Genomic DNA, 19,574 nt, shown 5'->3' with positions numbered 1-19,574 from the left:
AATATTCTGAGCTCTTACCACGTAGAGCTGCTTCCACAGTAAGGCCCATTCCTGCAGCGTGGATGTCACCTCGGTGACGATGGGGTCCTCGAGAGGCACCACAGTCTCATGCGGCCTGTAGGAACACACAGAACCAAAACATTTACAAACACACAACCACCAATCGGAGCGTCTCACACAGAGGCTCCGACACTGACAGGAGCACCAAGACGGGTCTGTTTTACCCGGCTTCAGCTCGCCGTTTCTCCCCCTGCATCAGTGTGTGTGTGTGTGTGTGTGTGTGTGTAGCTACATGTTATGACATCGGTCCCTGCGGTTCTGTGAATCCTTTTTTAGCAGGTTTAAAAACACCTGCTCAGACCTGCTGATGTTAGTGTGAAAACAATATTAGAAGCAGCTGGTTTGGAAAAGTGTCACTTCAGTCTTTGTGATGTCGGTAAAGTCTCTTCTTTTGGGCTTAAAGACCAAGTTTACTTTATAAAGTACAAGTGCAGGATTTAATTGCAGTACTTTTACTTTTAACAGAGTAAATTCTCACACTATATTTCTGAATTCATGTGGATGGGAAACTGGTCTCAGAGGTGACAAGACGTTTCCAACCTGAGTGACCTCCTGCAGCAGCTGAGGGGGCGGAGCCTCGGTTCACCTCGCTCCGTTGTTTTCTACCTTCTTTGCACATAATTTTGAACATCGCGGGGATGTTCACTAAAAACTGAAAGCTGAGTCACTGTCTCAGCCCCGGAGTCATGAATATTAGAGCGACTCTGTCTCACACACACTTCTTTATCCTCCCTCTCCTCCCATGCTGTCGCTCTTCTCTCCCCCTCTTCCCTCCCTGACTCTCTCTCTCTCTCTGTCTCTCTCTGTCTCATAACTGATTAATTAATAAAAGCCTGTGTGCTAGATTAGCTGATCTCCCAGCTGAACTGTAGCTGGCGGCCGCCTGGTGATTTCACCCACATTAGTTACACTTGTATCTCAGACGCTTCTCCTCCTCTTCTCTTCTCTTCTATTTTTCACTCAATCTAATCTCTCCCTCCTTTTTCTCCCCTCCCTCGTTTTGCTTCCCGGCCTTGAATCGTTCCTCCAAGTTTTTTCTTCTCTCGCTCTGGCACATTTCCATCATTCCTCTTCTTCTTCTCTCCCGAGCGCTCGTCCTTCTCCTCCTTCTCTCCCTTCATCCTCCACCTGAACTCACCTTGCCCTTGTCTCGTCTCTCTGGCGCCACTTTAGCTCCATCATAATATTTCTCTCTCTCTCTCTTCTCATGTATGTCCCTCTGTTATTCTTTATGCAAGTATTTTATTTTTAAACACACTTCCTGTCTGAAGAGTGATTTCTGGGGACTTCTCCTTTTGTCTGTGCCTCACAAAATATTTAAAGGCTACAGAGGCGTTTAATATTCTGTCTCTTGGCTACTTTAACTTTGTTTCACTACAAATCCAGATTTAATTTATTATATTGTGGACATTACAGACAACCCTTTCCATTATTGTACCAGTATTCAGACTCCTAATGGATTTAATTATCTTAAAGACAGATCTAAGAAGCAGTTTGTCTTCAGCTTTTACACCATGAATGTTCGATGGGACAGTGTGAGAAATAAATTCTTCTTTATCTCCTAAACTACTGACGAGATTGATTCAGGCATCAATCTTTTATTTGCGCGCTGTTTAAAGAGGATGAGTCGAACTGATTCACAAACAGAACAGGATGTAAATATCAGTCGGAGTCTGCGGCTCGTTAAAAGGTCTCAGCATGACGACTCAAACAGCAGCTGTGATGGCGGCGCTGAATCTGATGTCATGTGTTTTCTGCTGCTCTGGGCTTCGATCTGAATTTCCCCCCACGTGTGATATCTATCATAATATAGAAAAACAACTTATTTATTTGTTATTAGTAAAGTACCTCTTACATTTTTCTGATAATAGTTTTGTACTTTCATGTTGGAAACAATTCGAGGGAATAAACATTAAACACTAACACTACTAACATGCCTGTAGATAAGATGCATGTTACGCAACCACACACACACACACACACACACACACACACACACAACACACACACACACACACACACACACACACACACACTCTCTCGGACTCTGGTGTCAGAGTTGAGTACCATCAAACTCCATATGCTGACATTAACCTGAGGGTCAAACACGGGGCCGTGGTCATTTGACCACATTGATCCTAATGGGAGCTGACGGTCACAACACTGCACTGTGTTAAACACACACATTTACACACATGTTCACACACACACGTGGTGATTCTAATCATTCTGAACATTTCTCCTTCCTCTGTAAAGTGGGTGTAGAAATATTTCTTTTGTTCACCTGGAGTGTGGCCATAAATCTTATTTCCTTTCCTCATTAATGCACCTGTGTGTTTTTGAAAATGCCTGCCATCATCCACGTGTTTGTACAGTAACTGCATCCTCTTCTCCGAGTGTGTGTGTGTGTGTGTGTGTGTGTGTGTGTGTGTGTGTGTGTGTCTCACTGTGAGTGTGAATGCAGAGGTGTATTTGTCTCTTTGGGTGTGTTCCTGAAGTGCGGGGGTTGTTGTTGTGATGTTTGTAAATGTCAGCTCTTACAGTGGACTCATCCTGCAGAGAAGGAGTCAGCTGACAGAGCGTTCGGAGCGACTCCACGCGCTGCTGAAACTGGAGGCTGCAGCACGTCGATGTGCGGCTGTAGGACGACGTGATAATGTTTTCAGGACAGGAAGCAGAAAGATTGGTTTTACTTCCATAGACAGGAGCGAAGGGAAACGTGCGGCGACGTCAGGAGGAGCTTGTGGTGGATGGATGAATACGACAGGAGCGCGATGTTCGATTCCCATGTGAAACCAGCAGTTTATGTTGTTTTTATTATCCACAACCATTCGTTGTTATTATTGTAACCATGACAACAAAGATTGCCTAATCTTAAGAAAGTACTTATTTTAACCAAAACCACCAAATTATGGTTTTGTTATTTTATCCTTGTGAAGCACTTTTGTAATCTCTGATTTTGATAAGTGCTATGTAAAAATCTTTTTTATTATTATTATTATTATTATTATTATTATTACTATTATTATATCAGTATACTGTGTATTGATCCTCAAGGACCCACCATCTCTCTGTGATCTGATCAGTCAGTTGGAGCGAACGCTGAGAGCTCCAGAAATAAAACACACGCAGCGTCGTCTGGAGATGAAGTTGAAGTTGAAGCTCAAGGCACAAACTGTTGATTGATAAGTTACACGGAAACAAACATTTCTCGTGGATTATTTTCTAACATGAACGGCACATTTCTACCGTTCTACCTCACGACTGTCACAACACAAGAAAACAGTTATCTTCCTGTCTGAGATGATTAGAAACCTTTGTTGAGTGTCTGGTGACGTTCAAATGCTTTAATGTGTAACTCAAACCGGACGCCCTCAGTCACCAGACACCACAGCCATGTTGTCAGTCTGAATACCTGCTGAACACACACACACACACACACACACACACACACACACACACACACACAGGCTACCTCCAGACCCACTTGTTATTCGTCATCATGCACCAGCCTCCTTGATTCAGTAAAACACACTGAGAGTCTCCACTCGGAGCTCAGTCGCTCGTTGCCCTGGAGGTCTACTTAAAACACTAGATTCACTAATTCCAATTAATTTACTCTCTGCCTTTAATTAAAAAACTCTTACGCAAATCGAGACACGCTATGTAACTCTGATTAATCAGAAGTTAAGGAAAAAAGGAAAAAAAGGTTTTCCAATCATTATGCAAATGTATTAAAATATGTACTCTCGAACTTGGAAGGGAATCAAGAACAAGGAGCTTCATACCTTATTTAGAGAGAATGGGTCCCAAAAAAAAAAGGTCTCAACACAAAACAAGATTTCATTAAAATTACCCCTTAAATGGCTTTAAATGCAAGAAGAAGAAGAAGAAGCCTCTCGGCGCTGTGGCGTCATCCCAGACAGACGAGAGACATTTAGATCAGCGCTGCAGCGACGCAAAGATCCTGATAAACAACTTTCACAACACGAGGAGTTTTCCACAGATTCACATCGGTGAGAGCAGACGGGAGAAAAATGACCATGAACACGTTGTGATTGGCGGCTGCTGAGGCCTGTGAGGTGAAACTGATATGATGATAAATTCTTTCAAGGAGGGAAGTGAGCGATAAAAGGATCAAGCTGAAGAGGCCACGTTTATCTTAGAGATCAGGACCAGCAGTCAAATAATATCTGTGTGACGAAGACGCTTTGTCTCAGTCACTTGTTTTATTTCATCAGCGCGGTTAGCTGTGGCTGCCGTTAGCTTTAGTCATTTGTATCAGTGTTACTCACCGACAGGATGATGTTGGTCCTGTAACATGTTCAACATCATGTCGTCCATCAGAATTAAACTTGACGTGATGCTGAAACAAGCCATGACCTTAAGACTTTTAGGGGAATCTGCTGAGCAGCTTCAGCTATTTTTAATTTGGTGAAAGTTTTGCTATTGCTACATAACGTTAGCATTAGCAGCTGTTTACTGTCCTACCTTCCTGCCTGTGTTTACAAGGGCAGACGTTATGATCCGTCCTCTGAGCAGCTACTTCTTCAGGGCAGACTACAGTGACTCGGTATCGGAAAGCGACTAGACGGGTCGACTGGAGCGACCAGACGGGGGCTAGCTGGTTAGCATGCTAACTTCAGAAGACGAAAAGACGTGACAGAAATAGAAGCAAAACAAGAGCGTTGTTTTCCACATCTGCAGACAGCTGTTGGTGAGTAAAGGAATAAAGTTTGATGCTGAACTCACAAAGTTTATTCTAGACTGCTAAGTAAACAGCCGCTAATGCTAACGTTAGCTATGTAGCAAAAGCAAAAACTTACAAATAGCTCCTTAAAAGTGGAATCACTTCTTCACCAAAATCTCTCACATTTAACGGCTTAAATATATTATACGGTATCAAGTCGTCTGAATTTAAGTTCACACACACACACACACACACACACACACACACACACACACACACACACTCACTTCATCTCGATTTAAAACAGGTGATATTACTGTGTGTGATACAGGTAAGACAGGATATGAAAGGAAACGGGGTAAAACAAAAACAGAAAAGAGAAAGATAGTGGAGATATGAATGTTCTGTGTGTGTGTGAGTGTGGAGGTCGTAAACTCACCCTCGGTTGGTGACGATGGCTTTCTTCAAGTGTATGTAGTTGGCTGGAAAAACTCCCTGGAGAGACAGAGACAAAACCAGTTCAGACAGGATCAAACCTTCCTCTCTATAACTCTGAAGATCGACTGTCACCACAGACGTTTCTTTATCATGAGGTAGCCAGCACACTGTCTGCTGTTTAATTTACACTAAATGGTATTTTAGTTTTATTTATTTCTGTTTTATAGCAGTGAAAACCACATTGCCAGTTTCAAAGTAAAGTCATTTTGATGTATATTCGGTGAAACACTGCGTGTTATTCTCACATACGGTTTGTCTGAAGCTCGTTTGCTCTGGTCCGATTCAGTTGAGGAGTTTGTGAACTTGTAGGTTCGGTTTGTTTTCACAAGGAGAAAAATTAAAGTGACCCAAAATGCATCATTACAAACAAGGTGAGAAGGTTCACTCCTCTGATTGGTCAGATTGTCTGGAGCAGGAAAGTAAACACAGGATTGCGGGAACCGTCGAGCTCAAACAAGTTTGTTCACCTGTAGCTGAGTGCGATTTCTGTTTTCACACCTGCCCAAACGAACCGCACCGAGGGGGAAAACGAACCAGAGTTCAGGTGTGAAATCACCGTGAAACACTTCCCATCATGCATTGTATATTATACACAGTGACCAATCCGTCCTTTCTGCTCTTTCTCCTGATGATAACACAACACGAACCTGCACAAGTGGCAGAACATGGATGCTAATGGAAAAGTCAGGATTCAGTCTCTTTGTATCCAAACTGTCAATCCATCCACGACCTGTCGAGATGTTTCAGTCTGGAGTGAATGACCTGCTAACCTTGTCATCCCTAGAGTCATTCTGCTAAGGAGGCTAACAAGTCGGTAAAGTAACAGTAAACTGTCTTCACACACCGCTGCTCTCCGCCCGGTAACACTCACAGACAGAACAAGCAGCAGCATGTGTGAGTATGAAGCCCAGCGCCCTGTGCAGCGCTGCTACAAACATGTGCTGCGTCCCAGAGGTGCGCTGTTCAATAATTCATGGAAGACACTGTGAAGGTTATAATGGAAGCTGCTAGCAAGCTCGACATGTCGCTTCATTTGCTTTAATATCACTGGATGTCTTTTAACTACAACCGCTCACTCTTCAGCAGATGTACAGACACACGATCTGAACGTACTATGACTTCTTATATTTCTCCTCCCAATTTAATCAAAACAAACTGTGAAACGTTTCTTTTATCTTGATTTCTGGGTAATTGGAGTTATAAATAGCAGAGGGAAAAGCTGTCAGTAGTTCGGTATGGTACCAATTAGCTGCAGTGTCGCACAGGAGATTCAGCAGCTACATTTTCTACAACCATACTGTTTATAACTTCACTTTATCAGCACCATGGTCTCTGCACTCCACGGTCACTGCAGAGCAGACATTTTGATCCCTTGAACATTTGTCACTCTTAAATATATCAACTCTCAGTTTCTCATTAGATTCTGTTTTATTTTGTCTGTGGGTTTTTCAAAGATACTGGCAGCTATCCTACATTCAAACAAGTTCATTTTCCCTTTAAACATCCCATATTTTACACTTCTCTGGTGTTTAAAGTGTTGATCCATTAGAAGATATATTTGTGTTTTTAAGAACCAAAAACCATCTCAGTGTAGTTTTACATCTCCTCTCTCAGGCTTCTCTCTGCAGCTCTAGTAACAACAGGTCGGTGAGCCAATCAGAAGAGAGGAGGCTCTGAGCCTCTCTTCTGATTGGCTGACTGTTTTCTGAGTGATCCAATAAAAATAAAGCAGATTTCAGGTAAAAACACTCAGAGAAACCAAATCCTGCAAGGTTTGGATGGTGGGTCCAGGTGGGCGGGGCTTGGTGACTGCTTTGTTGTGACATCACAAAGTTGCAGAAGTCCTGACGGCTGGTTTTAAGGCTCAGTTTCTGAATACAGGCTGTGTGCATTTCTCTGTGGACTGAGGCTTTGATACTTTCACAGTATTAATATAGAAGCTAGAGCTGATCTATAATCACACTACACATGGACACAGACCTTTACACTGGAGGAGCTTTAACGTTGCAACACAACAACAGATGTGAAGCACTGTGCAGCTCTGTGGCCGCCTTTACTGTTCAAGTGTAAAAGCGAGCACCACTTTTTGCAGTGGTGGTTATCTCTATTTGGAATGAAAGTCTAGGCCTTTCTGCTTTATCTTTACACACTGTAAATGTTAAATACTGAATTCTTTCTCAAATGTAGAAGGTGATTAAATAAAATCTCTAAAAAAAATTATTGAAACTGTGACTGCGGGAAAAAAAAAAGTGTAGCTGGTGCTGCAGAGGGAAACCTTCATACTGGAGGGATTTCATTCATATTCATATTCTACAACATGTTTCAGTGAGGAGAAGAAGAGCAGAGGCAGAGAGGAGGAAATCTATTTTAGAACTGGACATGTGTGTGTGTGTGTGTGTGTGTGTGTGTTTGGTTGTCTGTTCATGTATGAAAACATCCTTGTGTACACTACTGTACCTGAATATATGTGTGTGTGTGTGTGGGTGGGTGTGTTTTCTATTTGTGAGTCAGCCTGTACACCAACGCAGACACTGTACGTACAGTATCAGCTTAGGTGCCAGGATTTCTGCCTCCGTGTGTGTGTGTGTGTGTGTGTGTGTGTGTGTGTGTGTGTGTGTGTGTGTGCATATGTATGTCCTATCTGTACTCTGAAAGCGCGGCCCCCGGCGGTTTGGAGAGGAAGCCACCCTGTGCCATCATGCATAATAACCCAGCTGTCTTCAAGGCAGCGTTTCAGCTGCTGCTCCTGTCGACAGAGACGCATCCAGCTCCGCTCTTCCTGTCAGACGACCTCCGAGGGTCGGACGCCGCACGATGAAACGCAGCGGCGCACCTTCCTCTGCTACTCACAATGTGAATGTATTCTCACAAAGAGAGAGACAGAAATGACAACAGTGGTGCTAAGGAGAAACAGAGTAACTGTGCTTAGCCATGCATTTGGCATCTCAATTTTATGCAACTTTTAACTTCTTCAGAATATTGCACCAGATTTATTTGGCAGCTGCTCACTCTTTACTTTACTTTCCTCTTTATTTAATATTTTACACACAGAGTTTATGACTGGTTTCTGCATCGTAGCTCCACATTATATTATTATACAACAACAATATAACAATACACTGCTCACAGCTGTTTTCCTGCATAATAAATAAGGAGTATTTCCACCCTGTTGTAAAAGTAGTTTTACTTCTTCTTCCTACAGTCGGGTCAATGTGAGTCTATAGAGACAGGATTTACACAGTGGTAAAGTTTCCCGCTCTCCAACTTTGGTTTGATTTAAAGAGTTTAACCCAGATCTTCATGTTATTAAAGTCGGAGGATTTGAGCTCATTTGAAACAGCTACTTGTTTAATGATGGATTTATTAAGAAAGAGAGAGAAGATCAGGAGCAAAGATCCTGCTGACACCTGATCTGAATAATGTGCTTTTAAGACACAAAGGACTATTTGACTTTGTCAAAGCAGGAAAAGTGGAAGTAGTAACACTGATGATGGCTTCTTCTCATTGAGGTGAGCTTCTTCCTGTGCTCTGGTGCTGTGATGCTCGCTCACTACTGGCTCACTGGGACCAGTGTCTGCTGTAAAACGGGTCTGTTGATCACAGAGCGACATGACTGTGGGTGTCAGACTAATCCACAGCACAACTCTCTGTTAACTGAGGCTCCTGGATGTTTCCAGGTCTGGTAGAAATTTGACAACAGCTTCATAATATATCACAGATCAGTAAAACTCTTTATAATCCAGTGGAAATAAAAAATGATCACATCATCATCCTCGGCTTCTGTCCCCCTGCCAGACGCCTAGATACACCGGCCTGGACCACAGACACAGTTCACGGTCATATGACTCATCTATTATAGATCCCACGATACGAGATTTTAATACAAACGAGTTCCAGTTTTATAATAAACTTATAAAAATGAGTGTGTGACACCAGAAACACAGGAGGAGCCACGATTACACACAGTTACACAACAAACAGAACTGAACTGGGTCTTCCCCATTCTGATGTGACGGTAAGTAAATATATAAAAGACATCAGATGTAGACCAGGTAGTACACACACACACACACACACACACACACACACACACACACACACACACACACACACACACAGAGTACATCCTGTCCCCACCTCGTTAGCTGCGGATGTTTGTTAACAGGTCAGTGCATCCAGAACACCTCAGGCACTTCTGTGATGCTACCTGGTCCGAAGTGTGTGTGTGTGTGTGTGTGTGTGTGTGTGTGTGTGTGTGTGTGTGTGTGTGTGTGTGTGTGTGTGTGTGTGTGTGTGTGTGATGGGCAGGAGGTCGTCATAGCGTTGTGTTCCTAATTTAGCCGACGTTGTGGAAGCACTGGTTCACTTAAACAGGTCGATTTGTTAGAGAGAAAGAGACAAAAATAAACTCATGTGTAGACAGAGACGGAGTGAGAGACAGAGTGAGAGACAGAGAGGGAGAGAGAGAGAGAGAGAGAGAGACAGAGAGAGAGAGAGACAGAGAGAGAGAGAGACAGAGAGAGAGAGACAGAGAGGAGAGAGAGAGAGAGAGAGAGAGACAGAGAGAGAGAGAGACAGAGAGAGAGAGAGACAGAGAGAGAGACAGAGAGAGAGAGAGAGAGAGAGACAGAGAGAGACAGAGAGAGAGAGAGCAAAAAGCATCATAATGATACAGAGGCAGAAATATGAGTGAACAGGGAGAAAACAAAAGAGGAACAGCAGGAAAACTGTCCTCCACCTTTGAATGATCCCCTCTCCCTCTCTGCACCGGTCAGCTGCAGATACTCTGCGTCACCTTGTTTTGACCTGTGCTTTAAAAACCCCTCAGACGCCAATCACTGTGACACAACAAAGACTCACAGGAAAGAAATAAAAATAAAAAAACCCCACAGGAAACAAAGACGCTGAGTTATTAGAGAAAGAGAAATGTACAGCCGAGAATCAGAGACAGAAACAAACAGAGAGAGAGGGAGACAGTGGAAGATGATTATAATAGAGAGACACATAATTACACAGCCCTCTCTCTCTTCCTCTCCAGCCCATAACTCCCAACAGATGTTTACTGTTTACCAAAGACACATAACAGCCAATTGTTTGCTTCCCACAATTGTCCAGGAGACAAATCCAAGCAAATACAAATAATGGTTTATTATCCACCTAAATACCCCGACCACTGCCGTGTGATGGGCTCTATTGTTCATACAGCGTGTGTGTGTGTGTGTGTGTGTGTGTGTGTGTAAATGTGTGTCGGTTTATTCAGACAATACTGGCTCATATTCACATTTATATATCATGTTATATCCAAACTGTGTAAGATGAAAGCTTCAAGAACTCCAAGTGTTGATCCATGAGAAGATATATTTGTAGTTTAACATCTCCTCTCTCAGGCTTCTCTCTGCAGCTCTAGTAACAACAGGTCTGTGAGCCAATCAGAAGAGAGGAGGCTCTGAGGGCGGAGACTGCTTTGTTGTGACATCACAAAGTCACAGAAGTCCTGACGGCTGGTTTTAAGGCTCAGTTTCTGAATACAGGCTGTGTGCATTTCTCTGTGGACTGAGGCTTTGATACTTTCACAGTATTAATATAGAAGCTAGAGCTGATCTATAATCAAACACATGGACACAGACCTTTACACTGGAGGAGCTTTAAATTAAGGATGTCAGACGTCTGTGAGGTCTCATACTGAAGTTCAGCACGTTTGTTTAAATCATAAATTAAATAACTAAATAAACTTAACGTGAAATTAACCATCTGATCACGGTATCATCATGACGGCTCGTTTATTTGATCTTTTCAGGTTGTTTCTGAGGATCTGTGTGTAATATCTGTCGGCTCTGAAACTTTTACAGCTCTGTTGTTAGTAAAACTGTGAATGCCGCCCCAGAGTCGCACAGGGACGGCTTTGCTTTAGAAAATCTGCTTTTTGTCATCTAACTTGTGAATTCCCTCTTTATTTCCAGCACAGTACAACAGTGCTCCAGTGACACATTGTTGGCTGCTGAGTACATGTTTCCTAATTGTTCCTGGTCCTCTGACACGAGTGAAGACTCTGCTGAATATATTATATGTTTGTCGGCTGATTTCTCACAAAATGACTTGAAGCAGAGCGAAGAGCTTGTTTTTTACTCTTTGGTGACATTTTTTTTTCAGGGTCAGTGATTGTGCTAAAGATAAAATCGTACGAACAAGCACCTCCTCGTGAACAGGCGTCATTCATCACGTTCAAAAAGCGCTTTACAGGAGAAGTTTGAGAAGTTTAAAGTTAAAAGAAGTTAAGTTTAAAGAAGTTTTGTGAATCAGACTGGAAACATTCGTCAGATCAAACCAGCAGAGATTTAGAGAAGATGAAAATGTTCTTTCCTGAGACTCAAGTGCACTGTGCACTTAGATATTCACTAATGTGCATCTTCAAACCTGCAGTATAGATTATGAGAGTAGCTCTAATATGAACTGCAGCTCAGACAGGTCCATTATGTTTAAAGTAAGTTAGACAGGAAGTAGACAACGGTCGTCTCTCTACAGTTTGTTGTGAGCGTCCCTTTTCACTGCAGCTGTAAATTATTCAACGTGTCTCCATCTTTAACATTCGGCCCATCTGTCCGACTCTTCCTCCTCCTCCTCCTCCTCCTCCTCCTCCGACCGACATGACACAACAGTTTGGACCCCTGCTCCTCCCTCTCTACGTCTCTCAAAGCTTCCTCCTTCCTGCTCCTGTTTGACACCTCGAGGCAAAACACAAGAAGATTAAACAGTTAAAAGTCTCGTTACAGGACGAACAACTTCTGAACTCAAGGTGACCCACCGCTGGGAAACTCTTCCAAAAAAGTTTAATTACTTTGATGAAGAGAATTAGAAAGATAAAACAATAATCACTTTGAGTTTAACAGACTGGAGCTGTGGTCACAGATCGTATCAGCGGTGGACTCACTGGTGACTCGCTAATGTTTGCTTTTAATAAAACAGCAGCTTTTCCCTGATATCAGACCTCACAACTTCCCTCAACTCTCTCTCTCTCCTTTCCTTTTTCTCTTTGCTAGACCATTAAATAATTGATGGTCTTTGTAACCTAACTGCTGACCAGTGGTTTAAACGCTCCAAGTTATAAATGATTTAACTTTGGGTTTTTGGACACAGACGGCTCCAATAGAAAAGATGCTGATTCTGCTCATCCGCTCCCCCAGTCGTGAGAAACAGTTTATTTTTTGACCTGAAAATTGAGGTAATCAGGACGTCGGCTTCGATGCTACCAAGTGAATAAAAGTTGGAAAAATGAGTTGAATAGTGATTATTTGTAAACACTTAACATAACGTGCCAATGAGCTGATGGACGCTCAGGCTCAGATCATTTGTGCAGGATGATCCAGAAACTTTCATTCAAACTATAAATGATATAGTGACACATTCATTGTGAGACAAACCAAGTAGAAGTTAGGACTGTGTCAACAAAGGTCAACGCCATGACTGAGTGTTTCCCCCTGAACCAATGACAGTCTCATAGAAACAGATTCAGGGTTTCATACGTCACAAACCTCAGGAACCAATCCTGTCAGCTTGTGTGGACAAGGGGGTGGGGCTAAATACACCTGAAACCTTGTCAGTACAGAGGGAGAGTTAGCATTAGCACAACCGCTAACACTGAGTCAGCCACTGCCAGTTACAAGCTAACAAACAACATAAAGAAATAAAAGATGCTAACTGTGCTAACGGTTCTGACCCGTCTGCTAGTCTCTGGTTCTGGTCTCAGACTCCTCCTCTGAGTCTGGGTCTGACTGAGGCTCAAACATGAGGCTGAGTCTCTCTGATGTTTCCTCCTCTCACCATCTTCATACTCTCTGCTCTTTCACCTGTCCACCTGGAGCCAGCAGGTGGTGGGCGGGGCTCAAGGCCAGGTGTGTCAGTCAGGAAGAGGAGTTGAGCTTCAGACTCAGTTTTCCTTTTTTATGTGTGAAAACCAAGTTAGAGTAAATATGAATCATAGCAGAGTTGAACACACATCTGGAACTTTAAGAGATGATCTAATAAATATTAGTTTAGATTAGCATGAAGACAAAATGCACCTGCCGCCACCTCTAAAGCTCAATGTGCAGAGAAGTGGGACTCATCACTTCCAGATTTACTGCTTTACATGTGCAGCAGACAAGTCCAGTCAGCCTAATCTGAAGAGTGCAAGTCATTTCACATCTCCACGAGATTATCTGTCTAAAGAAAAGAAGAAAAGATGGTTTCAGTTCCTGCACAGGGACAGACCTGACGTAAATGCTGCCTCAAATTGACGAGGTGACTTCAGGAAACACAGCTCAGATATTCCAGCTTAGTCACGGTGACTCAGTGTTTATGTCCAATCTCACATCATCAAACACACACACACACACACACACACACACACACACACACACACACACACACACACACACACACACACAGTCTCCACAGGACGCAGGGTTAATCTTAAAGGTGGAGGCAGAGCTGTACCAGGAAGTGAAAGAGCAGCATGGAGTGAGAGAGTCTCATGGAGACGGTGGGCGGCGACCACCTCGCCGCAGCAGAGAATTAAAGCTGTTTAATATTAAAAAACTCTGTAGAAATCAGCATATTGAGTTTGAAGCGCTTATGAACACGTATTAAAGCCAGTGGAGCACACAGCTTTCAAACACTGCGCGTTGAAACAGAGGATTCAACACGACTAAAATATTATTTTCTGTTCTCTCCACCTTCTTCAGATCAATCTGTTTTACTCAGGTCATAAAGGTCACAGGTCATCAACCCCTTTAAGCTTATTCTTCTTCCTCCTCTTCCTCATTTGGCCGCAGCCATATTGTTTTCGTGTTGTCCGACCGTCTGTGCGTCTCGTTCTCGTGGACGCGATATCTCAGTGACGCCTCGATGGAACTTCTTCAAATTTGGTACAAACGTTCACGCGGACTGATTAGGATTTGGCTAAAGGTCAAAGGTCAAGGTCATGATGACCTCACAAAACGCTTTTTAGCCATTACTGAAGACTTCACACGACAATTATGAGAAAATTTCACACAAATATTTAATATTTTCTCTGACTCTGGAGAAACAGGGAAGTGACCTGGAACTAGTCTGACCGGCGGAGGGATCCGACCTCGAGGTGGTGATTCGAGTTCTTATGACAATCATACACTACTTTCTCTCTCTCTCTCTCTCGTTTCAGTGTCACTGGTTTCCTGCTGAACAGTAATTACTCTCTTTTGTCTCGGTCTTATCGCACCTGCTGATGAGCTCGTGATAAACCGTCACTCATTGTCTTCACAGCTCGAAGCTCCTCTTCTCCTCCACTCTGCTTTCTTCTTCTACTGTCCTCAAGGAGTTTATCTCTTCACCCTAACCCCAACACTCCCGTCTATTCTCTCCTCTTCTATTCTCAGCTCGTCCATTGTGTTCTGCTGCGTTCATTGTCCTTGCTGGAAGGAAGGGGGGGGTTTGTGTAATTCCCACATACAGCTCCATGCAGGATCATAATGTACTCCCGCTCTATAATTTCACACACTGGTGCTGACTCGGCCTGGATGATAAAATAACAGTGATTACATCACAACTGCACAAGTGCACGACTTCATCTTTTGTTGTTTGATTCTGCAACAATGAGAGTCTGAGGAGGAGACGTTTCCACGCGGTGCCGTCAGCTGCATGAAGAGAGGAGCGGCGCTGAAGGTGCTCACATCCTGTCTTAGCTTTCACACCTTTTCCTCTCCATCTCTTTATGTGAGGCTGGTTTCACCTGGAGACGGAGCTGCTGGATGTGTTTCACATCGTCGTGATGTGAACTGACAGCAGAGTCCGACGGACTCACGGTCTGAGGAATAACAAACACACATCGGCTTCTCTGCAACAGTTCTCTGGTAACAGTTTGAGCTGCTTTGACTGAGATGTTTCCAAATGTTTCACTTCCTGTCAATAAGTTCTTACATGTTTCTATGTTTTTGTATCACCTCATTATCTCCTGTATCTCTTGAGACTGTTGTAAATTTATTGCCGTGTCTCTTACCACCAGTTTGTCAATCAATCAATCAATCAATCAATCAAACTTGATTTGTACAGCACTCTTCATTCAGGTTACTGCAGTTCAAAATGCTTTGAGGATGACTGATGAGCAAACAATGAAAAACAACTAAACTAAACTAACTTTAGCAACAAATAAAAAACATAAGAAAATGAATAATAAAATAACAGATAAAATAGAATTAAATACAATTTACAACATAGATACAATAAAATAAAGTGAAGTAAAAATCATATTTAATTCAAAGCCAGACTGAAGAGGAACGTTTTAGTTTTAGGGTGCTGAGCTGCTGTTGCCTACAAACTGAACTGAAAACCGTCTCAGCCAGAAATATATCCGTCGTCTCCGGTGAACGACTTTATATCCAACAAACTCTTTCGGTAACGTCATGTGACGTTGACTCAGATTAGACAACGTCACGTTACACACGACTCATTCAGCCTCGGCGTGAACGATCGTGACCTTTCACTCACAGTGTGAAGACGTTTTCAGAGACCAGGTGACCTCCGGCTCTGCACTGTTGACACTTTCCATCTTTATATTCACACATTCTTCTGCTTTGTGTTTGTTTGTCGTTGTCGGGTCTGATTTGGTTCTCACCCAGAACAATCTGCACGGTGGTGTCAGTGTCTTTTTATTCACCACAGCGTCGGGGTGTGTGTGTGTGTGTGTGTGTGTGTGTGTGTGTGTGTGTGTCTTAAATTTCACACACTGGAAAGTATTAACCTTCAGTTTCAATACTGTCCCTCTCCTCTCTCTTAGAAGAAGTCAAATCAGTGTAAACACTTCTGAGTTTGAATAGATCCCCGTCCTTCACTGAATCACTTACAAACACACACACGGTGAGATGCAGACGCCGTTGTCTAAAGCTGACTCGCATTGTGCCAGGTGTGATCTCCGAGCGTTGTTCCCTGCAGAGCGGAGCCTTTAATGCCCGCTGCGTGAGGCCGTGCTGAAGAGCTTGACATCCCAGTGTGATAAAACCAGCCAAACACACACTCAGATTCATCTCCCTTTTTCATCTCCATATTTTCAATATTTTGCTTTCAAACTGCGACACATCAGGATTCAGAACTCCGACCTTTTACCTGCTTCGTGTTTAGTGCTTGTGACACACATTATCATAATACTGATGCTACAGGAAAATGTGAAGTGTATCAGCTAAATGCAAACGACCACACACACACACACAAACACACAAAAAGATACCCAGCAGTCCACACATCCAAGATCACACTCAACATCTGACGTCTACAGATCCTCATTTGGACAAAAATCTTGTGGAATAAGTGTCTGGTGTGATGATGTAAGTGAGGCCCTGCTGATTGTGTTTACATGTGTGCATGTGTGTGTGTTTGTGACACTCAACCCTGATTGGTTTAATCTCTGCTGGAAGGTGACTGAACAGGAAGTCGCTTTCACTGAACTGAGCCAAGCACGCCATCGCACACATGGTGTTTAGGCTGGATTTCAGTGGGAGAGACAGATTGCGGTCACTTCTCTTGTGTGTGTGTGTGTGTGTGTGTGTGTGTGTTTACACCTGGCGTAGAGCAGTTGGCACTCAGGTGTGTATTCAATTTGGCAGAGTTGATCAGCAGTCACCTCAAACACAAACGTAATGTCCTTCACTGTCCTGCAGTAGGAGATGCATCAGTGACACACACACACACACACACACACACACACACACACACACACACACACACTTCTACATGTCACGTCACATTATGTCATGTTATTAATTACTGTTGTAATTTAGTTAAATAAACTACTTTTACAATAAGTTAAATAAAGAACTGTTGTAATGAAAGGAATCGAAGCTGAATCACTGGTGCTTTTATTCTGAAGCACCAAGCTGTGAACCTGAAGCTTCCTGTAAACAGATGGTCGGACAATAACAGTTAGCAGCTAGCTGTTAGCAGTTAGCGAGTTAAGCGGTTACCTGTCGGCGGTGCCGTTAAATATGAGGATTTATTCACTGGTTTACGCACAGATGCTATCAGGCTAACAAGCTAGCTGCTGGGCTAACTGTTAGCTGCTAGCTGGTATTACATTAGCTCAGAGTAAATAATACAGTAAAAAACGTTTTCCTCTTTGTTTTTAGTTTTGTGTGAGTTCTGATGAAAAGCAAAAACAAAACATCTAATCCACGACATTTAGCACTTTAACACAGGAATCCTCAGTCGCATTTCAACTGACCTCAAACACAGACGGGTTTTCCTGTTGAAGTGTGACGGAGGTTTCTGTCTATAAACTGAACCTGTACAAGATAATGTATAATCCAGTTTAATCCACTGCAATCCAACAGAACAGCTGTGTGATAAATCCCACTTTTATGAAGTCAGTCATATTTGGTTTTGGTTGAGACCGAGTCAGACGTTCTCTGGTGTCAGTGCGGTTACAGAGCTGTAATCAGCGGTGAGGCAGCGACTCTCTCGCAGCTGTACAGCGCCGGCTGATTGGAGCACACGGCTCTCATTGACTGCGAGCTGCCCTCTCTGTGGCCCTGATGGTCTCGGCAATGTGAATGCTGATGAACCTCAGAGTGCGGAGTTCTCTACAGAGCTGCTGCTGGATTAGTGACGAGTCGGAGCAGGAAGGCATTTCCTGAGGAGACGTAATGATTCGTCTCGACCAGCGAAGCGATTGTGGAGAAACCAGGTGATTAGGGTGGAACTAACAGGATTGGGCTGATGCCACTCTGCTGGGAGAGAGAGGCGAAGGAGGAGACACGGCACACACACACACACACACACACACACACACACACACACACACACACACACACACACACACACACACACACACACACACACACACACACACACACACACACACACACACACACACACACACACACACACACACACACACACACACACACACAAGCGCGCATAGTATATGATTACGTCATTTCTAAGACATGTGACCGATGTCCATGTCAGGAATAAAAGTTTTTAAAGTGGCGGTTCAGTCACTGGCTGACGACGTGAGCGCTAACAGAACTTACCTGGACCAAAACAAACAAAAGCAAAGACTTGAGAAGATTCAGACAGAGACTTCCACCTGCTCATCAAGGTGAGCGACATGTTGGAGGAGGAGGATCGGCGAGACAGCATCACCACTAGCTCGAGGTAAACATTCACCTGACGCACCGCTAACGCTAACCTTTATTTCTCAGCAGATAGAAACATGAAATAAAAACCATTTGACACCTTAAACCTTTGGCTTTAATTGTAAATCATTTCCTTTACTCTAATGTTCATCAGCTTTATTTACATTAAATCTATAAATGTTAGAAAAACTGAACTGAGAATGTTGACGAATGAGCTTGTTTTTTGAGCCATATACAGTTTCGACTGTAAAGCCAGTGATTAACAATAAAGTCAAAGGTTTAAGGTCTCAACTGGTTCTTACTTCCTGTTTCTATCTCCATCAGAGGCTGAGAAATAAAGGTTTTAGTGAATGTCTCGTTTTTTCAGAAAACCCTTAATGGGTTAACGATTCAGATTTATTCCCAATAACGACTATAACAGATATATATAAATATTTAGTCTATATATATATAACACATCCTGTTCGCAGGCGTCTGCACCAGCCGCTCGTTCGTCACTTCCCTGAGGAGTTTCTACTCTGACGTTCATTGTGTCCTGCTGCTGTTCTTCGACCTCTGAGCCCGACAGTGGAGAGCGACGGGGCTCTGTGGCTTTTGATCCATCAAAGGTTTAAAAAAAATAATGTGAACGGAGATTTAAAAGAAGTAGTTTCGACGTGTCTGTCTGAGTCCGTCATGCTCTTCTGGGCGTCTGTTGCAACTACAGTGAAAGAGCGCGGCAGAGCTGGTGGTCAGACGCTCCGTCTCCTGCAGCGCTCTCTGGTTCCCTCATGTTGGAGCTGCATGAGGAAACCTGAACTTTCCTATTATCCTGCTGTGCTGCATCCCATTGCCCTCGCTGTAACCTGCAGTAATGAATGGCAGTGTGCCGCCCACAGACAAGCTGAAGTTATGTTAGTCCACTATAAGTCGAGGTTTTCTCTGGAGGTTCTTGGAAGCTCTCGACAAGATCTAATTTCCACCAGCGAGCCAGCTTCTCTTCAGGGCGCCAGCCTTCAGCCTGTCTGCCTACCTGTCTCAGGTAACAACAGCTTTATAAAAACACTTCTTCTGTGTCTCTGACTGTGACAGAGTCTGACAAATGTCTTCACACACACGTCGGTATCATGTCCACATGATCAAATGTTTTTATAGTCTGTTTCTAACATCGACAAACCTTAAGAAGGACCTGTTAAACGTCTCTG

The 19,574-nt window shown here is 43.3% G+C and overlaps 1 protein-coding gene across 7 annotated transcripts in view; it reads right to left on the bottom strand.

Moving 5' to 3' along the window:
* The window catches only part of LOC130185850 (dedicator of cytokinesis protein 3-like), a 184,838-nt gene that overhangs the window by 84,958 nt on the left and 80,306 nt on the right, over nucleotides 1–19,574 (bottom strand). For all 7 annotated transcript variants that reach the window (XM_056402628.1, XM_056402566.1, XM_056402575.1 and 4 more), the window contains exons 4-5: nucleotides 5,190–5,245; nucleotides 19–115 (exon numbers count right to left, since the gene is read on the bottom strand). In XM_056402628.1, the coding sequence (XP_056258603.1) occupies nucleotides 19–115; nucleotides 5,190–5,245 (153 nt within the window). The remainder of the gene's footprint in view (nucleotides 1–18; nucleotides 116–5,189; nucleotides 5,246–19,574) is intronic.

This window comes from Seriola aureovittata, chromosome 2, assembly GCF_021018895.1.
Source record: "Seriola aureovittata isolate HTS-2021-v1 ecotype China chromosome 2, ASM2101889v1, whole genome shotgun sequence".
Classification (NCBI taxonomy): Eukaryota; Metazoa; Chordata; class Actinopteri; order Carangiformes; family Carangidae; genus Seriola; species Seriola aureovittata.
The sequence above is the reverse complement of the archived record's forward strand: the minus strand, read 5'-3'. Positions and strand labels throughout refer to the sequence as shown.